The sequence below is a fragment of the Chenopodium album genome, chromosome 21 (genome assembly GCF_948465745.1).
Source record: "Chenopodium album chromosome 21, dcCheAlbu1.1, whole genome shotgun sequence".
Classification (NCBI taxonomy): Eukaryota; Viridiplantae; Streptophyta; class Magnoliopsida; order Caryophyllales; family Amaranthaceae; genus Chenopodium; species Chenopodium album.
The window spans coordinates 28,591,653-28,603,913 of NC_137854.1; the positions used below are offsets into that span (position 1 = coordinate 28,591,653).

At 32.9% G+C, this 12,261-nt stretch overlaps 1 protein-coding gene across 1 annotated transcript in view; it reads left to right on the plus strand.

Moving 5' to 3' along the window:
* LOC145600604 (uncharacterized) overlaps window positions 1–4,423 on the plus strand; it is a 5,001-nt gene extending 578 nt beyond the window's left edge. Inside the window, exons 2-4 of the mRNA XM_081656491.1 lie at window positions 673–1,025; window positions 1,692–4,160; window positions 4,248–4,423. Coding sequence (XP_081512617.1) covers window positions 673–1,025; window positions 1,692–4,160; window positions 4,248–4,423 — 2,998 coding nt within the window. The remainder of the gene's footprint in view (window positions 1–672; window positions 1,026–1,691; window positions 4,161–4,247) is intronic.
* The last annotated feature ends 7,838 nt before the right edge of the window (window positions 4,424–12,261 follow it).

Below are 12,261 nucleotides of genomic sequence, written 5' to 3' on the forward strand. Positions count from 1 at the left end.
TCTCTCACTCTCTCTCCTCTCCTTAATATATGTGTCTAAATCAAACGCGTCAACTAAATAGAAACGGAGGAAGTATAATTTAAAAGTTTTTTTTCAAGAGAAGTACATCCATATTTATAACATAGAAAAAAAAATTGTGAATAAACTAAGCACAGATTTTGGCTATATAATGATTTCAAGTCAAAGAAAAGTAGGTTAGGACTAGGTATGATTGTATGAATAATGGCTAGGAAATTAGGCCTAGTGGGATTATAAAGGCTTGAAATGAACTTTAGAACAGATTTTAAACTATTTGGACTCAATTTGAAAGGTTAATCAACATTTTTTAAATCCATATTTAATTCAAACCAAAATTAGATGGGTCGTACGACTCGTACCTATTTAGCCATCAAATATTTATTTGGGGAACATGATTTGGTATCTAAATAGAACAAAGTTCTTAAGTGTTGTCCCATTAAACATCTCCATGTATCTGCTGTAGACAATTCTATGTTACCCTTGTTGTCCTTGGTGGCTATAATAAATTCCTTCAGTGTTTAATTTTCACAATTGAAATGTTTGGCAATATAATTTAAATAAAAATAAGCTAGTGATGATCAAATTAAATAAGCCTTGATGGTTGGCTTCTTGCTCTTGGCAAGTTAAATTTCCATATCCTTGATCCAATTACAGGGAAGCTGCTGATAACATTCAACAAAGGCTGGATCGTGCTCTTGGCAATATCACTTGGTTGGATGTTTTCCCGCATACTAAGGTACATCACTTGCCTAGAGTTTTTTCTGATCATTGCCCTGTATTTATTGATGTTACTAATCCTAGGGTGGCTGGTCCTTTTCCTCTTCGTTGCAAAGAGGTTTGGCTTGAACATCCTCTTTTCAAAGATTTTTTCTTGAATAGTTGGGCTCCTCCTAGTAATGATTTAATTCCTGGTATAAATGTTTTCCAAAATAATGTTAAATCATGGAATCATAATGTGTTTGGAAATCTTAAAAAAGAGAAAAAAAGAATTCTTGCTCGTATTGATGGTATTCAGATTTATTTAGCTAAGAATTACTCGAGTTTTTTTGGTTAATTTAGAGAAGGAGCTTATTAAAGATTTAGAGAGCATTTATAAAAAGGAAAGAATCGTGTGGGCTCAAAAATCAGGATTTAACTGGAGAAAATTTAGTGATCTTAACACCAAATATTTTCACATTATAGCTAAGATTAAGAAAACTAACGGGGCGTTTGGATTGTGGGAATGGGAGTTTGGGGATTAAAAGGTGGGAATGGGATTGGGAATTAATTGATGGGAATACATGAAAATATGCCAATACCTTGTTTGGATGGTGGGTGGGAATATATAGGGAATAAATAACAATTTTACCAAAATACCCTTACTAAGATTGTTATTTCATTCTTTCATTAATGGCAAAAATGTCATTTTCCCCCATTCCCATTCCCATCCCCATCCATTTATTACCTACCCTCCCTAGGTAATAAAATGGTGGGAATTCACCCCTAAATAATCCCATTCCCAAACCCCATTTTATTCCCATTCCTACCAAACAAACAAGACTTATTTTCTCAATTGGGATTAAAATTCCCAATCCCACCCTCAATTCCCACTTGCCAAACACCCCCTAAGGGTAAGATTTTAGCTCTAAAGGATAATAATGATAATTGGGTGACTAATGAGTTGGAATTAAAAGATATAGCTGCTGCTTATTTCAAGGATATTTTTACTTCCAGGTTAAGTGATACTTTTCAGCAGGATAGTTTTATTCCTAATTATCGTTTATTTAGGGAGGACTCTTTAACTCTTAGTAAAATTCCCTTATTTGATGAGGTTAAAGAGTGTCTTTTTCGTATGGAGCCTATGAAATGCCCTGGACCTGATGGAATTCAAGCTAAATTTTTTCAATATTTTTGGGATGATCTAGGACAGCAGATTTTTGATTTTGTGAAAAATTGTTTTCAACACAGTCGTATTCCTCCCCAAATTAATCAGTCTTATATTTCTTTGATCCCTAAAGTCGATGTCCCTTCTCATATTTCTGACTTTAGGCCAATTGGGCTTTGCAACACTGTTTATAAGCTTATCACTAAGCTTATTTCTGATAAATTAAAACCCTTTTTGAACAAGCTTATTAGTCCCCTTCAGTCTAGCTTTATCAAGGGTCGAGGAATTGAGGATAATATTATAGTAATTAAGGAGATTGCTCATCTTTTTAACAAGGCTAAAAAAGGAAAAAATGTTGCTGCTCTTAAACTTGATCTATCCAAGGCTTATGACAACTTGGAATGGAGTTTCATCAAATCCACTCTTCTGGATTTTAATTTTCCTGGTAATTTGGTTGATCTTATTATGTGCTGCATTACTACTCCTAAAATCTCAGTTTTGTGGAATGGTGAAATTACTAGTGATTTTAGTCCTTCTCGTGGCATTAGGCAGGGAGATCCCTTATCCTCATATATTTTTGTCCTATGCCTTGAGAGATTGTCTTCTCTTATTGACAAAAGTGTCATTGCTAAAGATTGGAAGCCTCTCAAACTGACTCATTCTATCAGCATCTCTCATATATTCTATGCAGATGATGTTTTTCTGTTTGGACAGGCTTCTTCTAGTAACATTAAAGAAATGACGGATATTTTAAATCACTTTGGGGACATGTCTGGTTTGAGAATCAATCTAAATAAATCCTCTATCATTTTTCCTAATAAAATGTGTTATAACATAAGAAAGGATCTAAAGCAGCAGTTTAACCTCAGATTTTCTTCTTCTTTTGGGAAATATTTGGGTATTGAAATAAGTCCTAATAGACTTAAGGCCTCTCACTATCATTCCCTCCTGGACAAAACTATGAATAAAATTAGAGGATGGCAATCTAAAATGCTTAATCTGGCTGGTAGGAACACTCTTATTAAAGCTGTTCTTAATTCCTATCCTGTCTACCATATGCATACCAATATTTTGCCTGTTTCCGTTATCTCTGCAATTGATAAAAGATGCAGGAAATTCCTTTGGAATAAGGTGGATAATATCCATTATTCTCCAAGAATTGCTTGGGCTCATATCACTAAACCTATTGCTATTGGGGGATTGGGTATTAGAAGACTTAGAGACTGGAATATTGCCTTCATGGCCAAGTTGGGTTGGACTATTTTGACTAAACCTGACAAGCTATGGGTAAGAATTCTCAATGATAAATATCTGAAATATTGTGGTCTCTTTGATTGCATTCCTAATAATTCTCAATCTCCAATTTGGAGAGATATTTTAAAGGGAAGACACTTACTTGCTTCTGGCTTAAAGGTTGGTATAGGTAATGGTAAGACTACCTCCCTTTGGTTTCATCATTGGGCGGGAGAGAAACCCATTTATCTTTATCTTGACAGGGATGTGCCTAGCTCCAAAGCTCATTGGTATGTGTGTGATATTATTAGGGGAGGGAAATGGTGTCTTGATGGTATTTGTCATCTTCTTCCCAAGGATATTTTGGATCTAATTCTTGCTACCCCTATCTCTATTTCTGATCACACTGAGGATTTCATTAACTGGACTTTAACTAAAAATGGTGTTTTTTCAATCAAATCTGCTTACCATTTTTTAATTAAAGATAGCTGCATTCAATCTACTTTCTGTAATTCTTGGAGAAATCTTTGGAAAGTTCAAGTGTCTGCTAAATATAGAATGCTTCTTTGGAACTGTATGCATTCCATCCTTCCTGTTGCTGAGAAACTCTCCATTTTCCTTCCCCTTATTGATCCTATTTGCTCTAGATGTGGTTTGTATTCTGAGTCTCATTTGCATTTGTTTCGGGATTGTTTCTCCTCTCATATTTTATGGAATGATATTTTCTCTAAAATTCCCCTTCCTAATGGTTTTCATTTTGCTAGTTTTGTTTCTCTGGATTGGACTGATTGGATAAATTATAACCTTAGCTTAACCTCTCATTGGAAGATGGTTTTTGCTATTGCTTTATGGCATATCTGGAGAAACAGAAATATAGCTGTCTTTGAGCTCAAGATGTTTCATGCTCATGCCATTTTTGCTAGATTTTATTATGATTATCAGAGCTCTAACATTTTGCTGCAGGATAAGGGCAAACAGATTGATACTGCTGCTCCTAGTTCCCTTGCTGCCATTGTCTTTGGTAATGCTACTGCTGCTAGCAGCAGTACCTCTCTCAAGGATAAAGGAAAATGAATTGCTCCTTCCCTCTCTATTTCTAGCCCTTCTACTAGCTGGAAAGCTCCTCCTCCAGGCTATAAGAGGATATGCACTGATGGTTCTTGGAGAAGCATAAATGTTGCAGCTGGTGGGGGGGTGATTAGGAATGAGGATGGCTCTTGGTATTATGGCTTTTCCTGCAAATATAATGCTGTTACTGCCCTCACTGCTGAGCTTTACACTGTCGGGGATGCTCTCATCAGAGCATAAGCTTATGGTATCAAGAAAATTGATCTTCATACTAATGCTCTTCTATCAAGGTCATGTTTGACAAAATGCAAAATGAAGATCGTGTGCACCATGAACTTGTTGCAGTCATAAATGATGTTGCAGCTGCTATTGACAGGTTGGATGATGTGATCATCTCTCATATTAGAAGAGATCTGAATGTTATAGCCTATGAGCTTGCTGAGGAAGGGAATGAGATGCATGTTGGCTTTAAAGAGTACTTTGAGGTGCCTGCTCGAGTCAAGTACTTATATGATAGGGATATGGCCTCTGTTGTTGCTACTTGATATTATCTGCTACTTTTGCAAGTCTAGTGTTGGATGTCAGAACAATGTGTTAAGTTGGGATAGTAGTATTTGTAGCTTTCTTAGTAGTTGTAGCAGTGCAGTAGGTAGTGCTAGTATTTGCTGCTGCCTGTTATTAGCTTATGTGTTTTCTCTCCTTAGTTTCCCTTATTCCCTTATTTTGATGTCTTCTCTAAGGGCTATGGGCTGGATTACTTGCATCCAATTTTCTTGTATCCATATTGATGTAAGGATAATCTTTATTTAATATATTTCCTCTTGTTTGTGTTAAAAAAAAAAATTCCATATCCTTGTTAGGTTTCACCAAATTTTTATAATAAGGTTTTCTACGATTTTATTATTTGATTGGGACTTGGGATGTTTGAGGCAAAATCAAAAGACTATGAATTTTTTCAGGGCTAAAATATTTGAATTTTTTGTAATTTTAATTTATCAGTGATGGGGGAAAATAGGATTTTAGGGATTATGATGAATATAAAAATACAAGGTGTATTAGGTAACTCTTGTTGAGTTATCCCTTTCTCCCTACCTCACCCAAGACACATATGCTCAATTAACCAGTGTGTCCTTGCTGAGCTTGACAACTAGTTAAGTCGGCTAAATGCTGATAATGGAAGCTCGCTTAGCCGAGGAAAACATGTACACGAGTCATATCCCTTCTGGTTGTCATTTTTTATTGCCTAATCGTTAGATCCATGTAATAGGTTTATAAATATCAACAAAAGATTTTTTTAGCAACTCCTTGGGGCACGTTCTTTTCAGCTTAATTTCAGTTCAGTTCAGTTCAGTTGCTGATTCTTCTCTCATAAACAATTCAATTCAATTCAGTTCAGCTCAGCTTAGTTCAGTTCAGTTCAACTCAATTCAGTAAATGAGAACATACCCTTACTTGCTCCTAATTATTGCAAAACTCAATCTTCAACCACATTCACTGATTCACATGTGCAATGAATAATAATGTAACACCCCCGATTTACTAATTAATAATAAACAAGAATAAAAGGAAAAAAATAGACAACCTTTGAATAAAATTGCGGAAGCATACACCTAAATCGGAGGTATTACCGCCACACTCGACAATCTGTCAAGTGCTAAGGCTTACAAAATCCCAATAATTACAACCCAATAATCTAGGTGAGCTATTTGTACAACTTTACAAACTCGTTATAACAAACTAATCGAAACACTTGAGCTCCTTTAGCTACGATCACTTGATCAACCTGCTAAAACAATCTTGTCTGCTCACCATTAAGGACAAATTCCAAAATAGATTGTCGCAGGGCCACCATAAGAAAAAGACATGGCCGCAAACAAAAGTAGCACAACAAAACAACACACACACGTCAGCAAAAAGCTGAGTAATCACCAAATCACCACATATCAGTAGAGTATAAGTGAATAATTAATATTACTAGCTCAATTAAACAATGTAGTTCGAAACTACATTACACATTGTACTCTAAAAATAACCTTTAATTTATCAACTCAACCTCGAATAATAATTCGAACCTTTACTCAATCATCTCATATAACCCATAAGTGTGCCATGCTCATTGTTCTATACCTAGCCTTGGACATGGGTAATTTGAATAACAAGCCAACAAGTATAAAAACTTGAATACTCCCAATAATTAGAAAACACCTTGAACCAGACCACATACGGGCCAATTCCCACTGTAGGGGACCATAGAAAAATATAAATAATATAAAGATTGTACCTCATTCTTAACTCATGATCATTATCTCATTACCAACATGCCAAGGACTAGGTCTATAACGCCGAGCCTCAAACCAAGAACAAAATAATAATTTCTCAACCTTTAATTTTGATCTCATACTTGATCAAATAATCTTTCACATGATAATAAATAATATCTCAATATTGGCACAAGTTCCCAATTCATAAAATATCTCAACTCTTATATGGCAAATACTAGTACCCAAAATTAATTAATTTTCAACCCAAAATAATACTCTGCATTAATAACCCTAAAACCTCAATAAAACAATACTCCCTATAGCAACAACATTAAAACCCTAGAAATTATCAATCGTAAACAATAAAAGTAATACGATACTCATATCCAATCAAGTCATATAATATCAATAATCAATCATGTACATATACAAACTTGATCACACGAATTACAATTATAAAATTTACACATAATAATAATACAGAGTACAAATAATAAATCATATCACACATAATAATATGAAATATAATACAAATATCTCCAAAGTTTCGTGTGATTACCTTTTCGACGAATGCCAAAACAATGAAACATTTGAGAACCGAATATGAAACTATTACTCCAGCAATCCAAGTAAAATGACACGCAAATTACACTAAATGATGAGCAAATTAATTTAATCAATATGTTGCACGCCACTCGAAACCACGGCCAATAGATCACAAGAAAAGTTCCCATGAAATTTGTAACATGGGAAATTAATAATAAATGGTTGATGATAAAGTTTGGTTGAATTCATGTATAATGATAATAATCAATATGGGTTTAGAATGCAAAAGTGATGGGCACGGCAGAAGTAAGGATTAAATAATAAAGCAACAAAATCAATTAAAATAATTAGGGTTTAATAATATATAGTTGTTGATAAAAAAGAGTCCTATTCAAATTAAAATAGGGTTTTAAAACTTTCCAAACTCTAAAATAAAAATTATATGAGATTAGGCTAGTTATTGAATAAAAAAAAATAAACTATATATAAAATCATAAAATATTCGGGTATTACAATCTACCCTCCTTAAAACAAGTTTCGTCCCGAAACTTATTATTAGGAAGTATAAAATATATAGATAGAGTAATAAAATAGTAGGGGTATTACATACTATCCCCCTTAAAAAAAGAGTTCGCCCTCGAACTCAAAGCTAGTCACATAAAAAAGAAACACATAAACAAGCACGAGCACATAAAGAAACGGCTTAACCTATGTCAATTTTAATCCTAGTTCTTTATTAACAAGTTCATTCCTAAACAAAAACCACGTTGGGATATGAAGATCCCTACGTAAATCCCACAAGTGGTTAGGCTCTGATACCAATTTGTAACACCCCCGATTTACTAATTAATAATAAACAAGAATAAAAGGAAAAAAATAGACAACCTTTGAATAAAATTGCGGAAGCATACACCTAAATCGGAGGTATTACCGCCACACTCGACAATCTGTCAAGTGCTAAGGCTTACAAAATCCCAATAATTACAACCCAATAATCTAGGTGAGCTATTTGTACAACTTTACAAACTCGTTATAACAAACTAATCGAAACACTTGAGCTCCTTTAGCTACGATCACTTGATCAACCTGCTAAAACAATCTTGTCTGCTCACCATTAAGGACAAATTCCAAAATAGATCGTCGCAGGGCCACCATAAGAAAAAGACATGGCCGCAAACAAAAGTAGCACAACAAAACAACACAAACACGTCAGCAAAAAGCTGAGTAATCACCAAATCACCACATATCAGTAGAGTATAAGTGAATAATTAATATTACTAGCTCAATTAAACAATGTAGTTCGAAACTACATTACACATTGTACTCTAAAAATAACCTTTAATTTATCAACTCAACCTCGAATAATAATTCGAACCTTTACTCAATCATCTCATATAACCCATAAGTGTGCCATGCTCATTGTTCTATACCTAGCCTTGGACATGGGTAATTTGAATAACAAGCCAACAAGTATAAAAACTTGAATACTCCCAATAATTAGAAAACACCTTGAACCAGACCACATACGGGCCAATTCCCACTGTAGGGGACCATAGAAAAATATAAATAATATAAAGATTGTACCTCATTCTTAACTCATGATCATTATCTCATTACCAACATGCCAAGGACTAGGTCTATAACGCCGAGCCTCAAACCAAGAACAAAATAATAATTTCTCAACCTTTAATTTTGATCTCATACTTGATCAAATAATCTTTCACATGATAATAAATAATATCTCAATATTGGCACAAGTTCCCAATTCATAAAATATCTCAACTCTTATATGGCAAATACTAGTACCCAAAATTAATTAATTTTCAACCCAAAATAATACTCTGCATTAATAACCCTAAAACCTCAATAAAACAATACTCCCTATAGCAACAACATTAAAACCCTAGAAATTATCAACCGTAAACAATAAAAGTAATACGATACTCATATCCAATCAAGTCATATAATATCAATAATCAATCATGTACATATACAAACTTGATCACACGAATTACAATTATAAAATTTACACATAATAATAATACAGAGTACAAATAATAAATCATATCACACATAATAATATGAAATATAATACAAATATCTCCAAAGTTTCGTGTGATTACCTTTTCGACGAATGCCAAAACAATGAAACATTTGAGAACCGAATATGAAACTATTACTCCAGCAATCCAAGTAAAATGACACGCAAATTACACTAAATGATGAGCAAATTAATTTAATCAATATGTTGCACGCCACTCGAAACCACGGCCAATAGATCACAAGAAAAGTTCCCATGAAATTTGTAACATGGGAAATTAATAATAAATGGTTGATGATAAAGTTTGGTTGAATTCATGTATAATGATAATAATCAATATGGGTTTAGAATGCAAAAGTGATGGGCACGGCAGAAGTAAGGATTAAATAATAAAGCAACAAAATCAATTAAAATAATTAGGGTTTAATAATATATAGTTGTTGATAAAAAGAGTCCTATTCAAATTAAAATAGGGTTTTAAAACTTTCCAAACTCTAAAATAAAAATTATATGAGATTAGGCTAGTTATTGAATAAAAAAAAATAAACTATATATAAAATCATAAAATATTCGGGTATTACAAATAAACTCTTATCCTAAGCCTATTGTATTACCTTAAAGTTTTTGCATCACAAAACCAAGTATATTGAATCATCACAAAATCAAGTAGTATTAAAACCATTGTTATTTTTTCATCAGAGGTGAATGAGATTGATGCTGGTCAAATAAAAAAGCTTGTTTTGATATTAAAATATTACTAGGGGCGGAATCAAAGGGGGAGGGCCGGGGGGGGGGGGGGGGGGGGCGGGGGGTGCTGAACTTGGCCTTGGCCACCCCCTTGATTCTCTTTAAAAGCAAATTTTTCTTGTTAGGTCTAGTTATATTTGATAGTCCAATTGGTTTGACATGTGAAAGTCAATTAATTTGCATGACTTGTGTTCAATAGTTGTTGAACTTTCTATTTTCTTCTTTTTTTTCTTCTCTTTTCTATTGACACCACACATAAACACAACATGACAATACTACCTAAAGTATACTATATGTTAGAATGTTTATTTTTCATAAAGTTTTAACCAAGTCCTTAAACTTATTGAAAAAATTTGAAAATATAGATAAAACAATATTTGATTTATTTTAAAAAAAAATGGCCCCTCTAATGTAAAGTTTCTGCCTTCGCCACTGAATACTACGGAGTAAAGTTAAAACACACATATAATCAATTTTAACTTCTATAAAAGGATGTTGCTACTATGGTCATCATCCTTAAAATGATCATCCCTATTCTTAAACCCTATTGGTAGATTTTTCCTTTATTTTAAATTCTTGGTCAAATATCCTTTTATTCCTTTTATGGTAACCTTCTTTTATTCATTTTTTATTACATGGATTTATGTATCCAACTTTATTTAATAAATCTATTACTCTAGGGCATCCACAATAGAACAAACCTTTAAGAGGTTTGTTTACTTGACACGTCATCATTACACAAACCTCTTCCCTAACAAACCTTTCATCAACAATAGATAAACCTATTTACAGGTTTATGTAGGGGACACACTATCAATACAACTCATTAAATTCATCTTTACAACTTTTTTCTTTAAAAAAAAAAAACAAAGAGAAAAGCTTCAAATTTTTGCCAACTAAGCAAATACAATCCGGTTCGTCTACACAAACCTCTCCACAACAAACCTCAACCCAACAACAAGAGGTTTGTTCGAACAAACCACTGAATTGTTCCCACAAACCTCTTATTGCTATCTCTCTCCACTTTAAAGAAAAAGTGCCCACATGCATGATACCCACTATCACTTTTTCTTGGTATGCGTTGGTACAATAACCGAGTAAAAATCAGCAAAATGGAGGAGTATTAATTATTAATTAGTTTTCGGCACGGACAATGTCCCGGTTCATTATATGTATATTGAAAATAAGCTTTTATAATAAAAATTATGTGATGAAATATAAATATATAGTTAGTTACATTTACTTCAATTCTCATACTATTTAAAACATATTCCAATTGTAATTGAACATTGAAATACATTATCCAATATTTAATATCCTAAAATATTAGTTTACTTCTTCAATTGTCTTAAAAAAAAAAATCACACTTTATCTTAAAAAGTTCAATACATATTTAAAATAGTAATAGCTATAAGTTTTATGCAAGTAAAAGAATCGATAATAATTTTTGTAATTAAATGTACATGAAATTAAACGTTAAATAATCTTCAGTTTATGAATATGATTAACTATTTTTAACAAAACATTGTAGACATAAGATGTGCCATTGGAGTAGTGGGTGAAATCAAAATATAATGAGTATGAGGTCATGGGTTTAAACAATAATGCTAATAGTTCATTATTTTTGCTTAATGAAAAATACAGCTCAAAAGAATCTGGCCTAATATGCGTGTCATTGTTCATGTAAAAATAAAATTGTAAGAGCATCCCCACTAGTGAGGAAAAAAACTTCTCCTCATTCTCTCTCTACCCACTTTCTCTCTCTTCCCAACTAAATTTGCTCATGAGCATTTTTATTGAGCAAATTTTATCCCACTAGTGAGCAAAAAAAAATAATGCTCATCAATCTCTCTCCTACTTTTTCACATACCCCACCAATACTCTCTCTCTTACACATCACCCTATTATTACTTATTATGTTTTGGTTAAAATAATTTTTAGGGCTACTAATTACAATTATACTATTAATTAATTTAATACAATTTTTAAATATTAATTCATAATATTGAAATTTTAATCGCTAATTAATTATAAATTTAATACAACATAAAATTTAATTGGCGTACGACTACATTTAATACTAGAGACCAAAAACAAACCTAGGTTTTTAATGTACGATTAAGACTATATTAAATAGTAATCTTACGACAAATTTATTTTTTTTACTCATAAATAGAACCATATTTTTTCCAAATGTGTTCCACTAAATCCGCTTTTAATTGAACATGAGTGTCTCTATCACGTAGTGACATTCTTCTCTGGACGTACGTGTCGAAATCAACGTTTGGCGGTCGGCCAACACTGAATTCAAAGGCTCGTTGTTGTTAACTGTAGCACTTGTAGTGGGTCTTGTAATTTGCGGGCGATCTTGTTCATAATACCTTTTTAAAACTTCGGCCCGAGTATAGTTGTGTCGTTCATCTTCGACAATCATGTTGTGCATAATGATACAAGCTTTCATTATGTCACACAATATGTCTTCG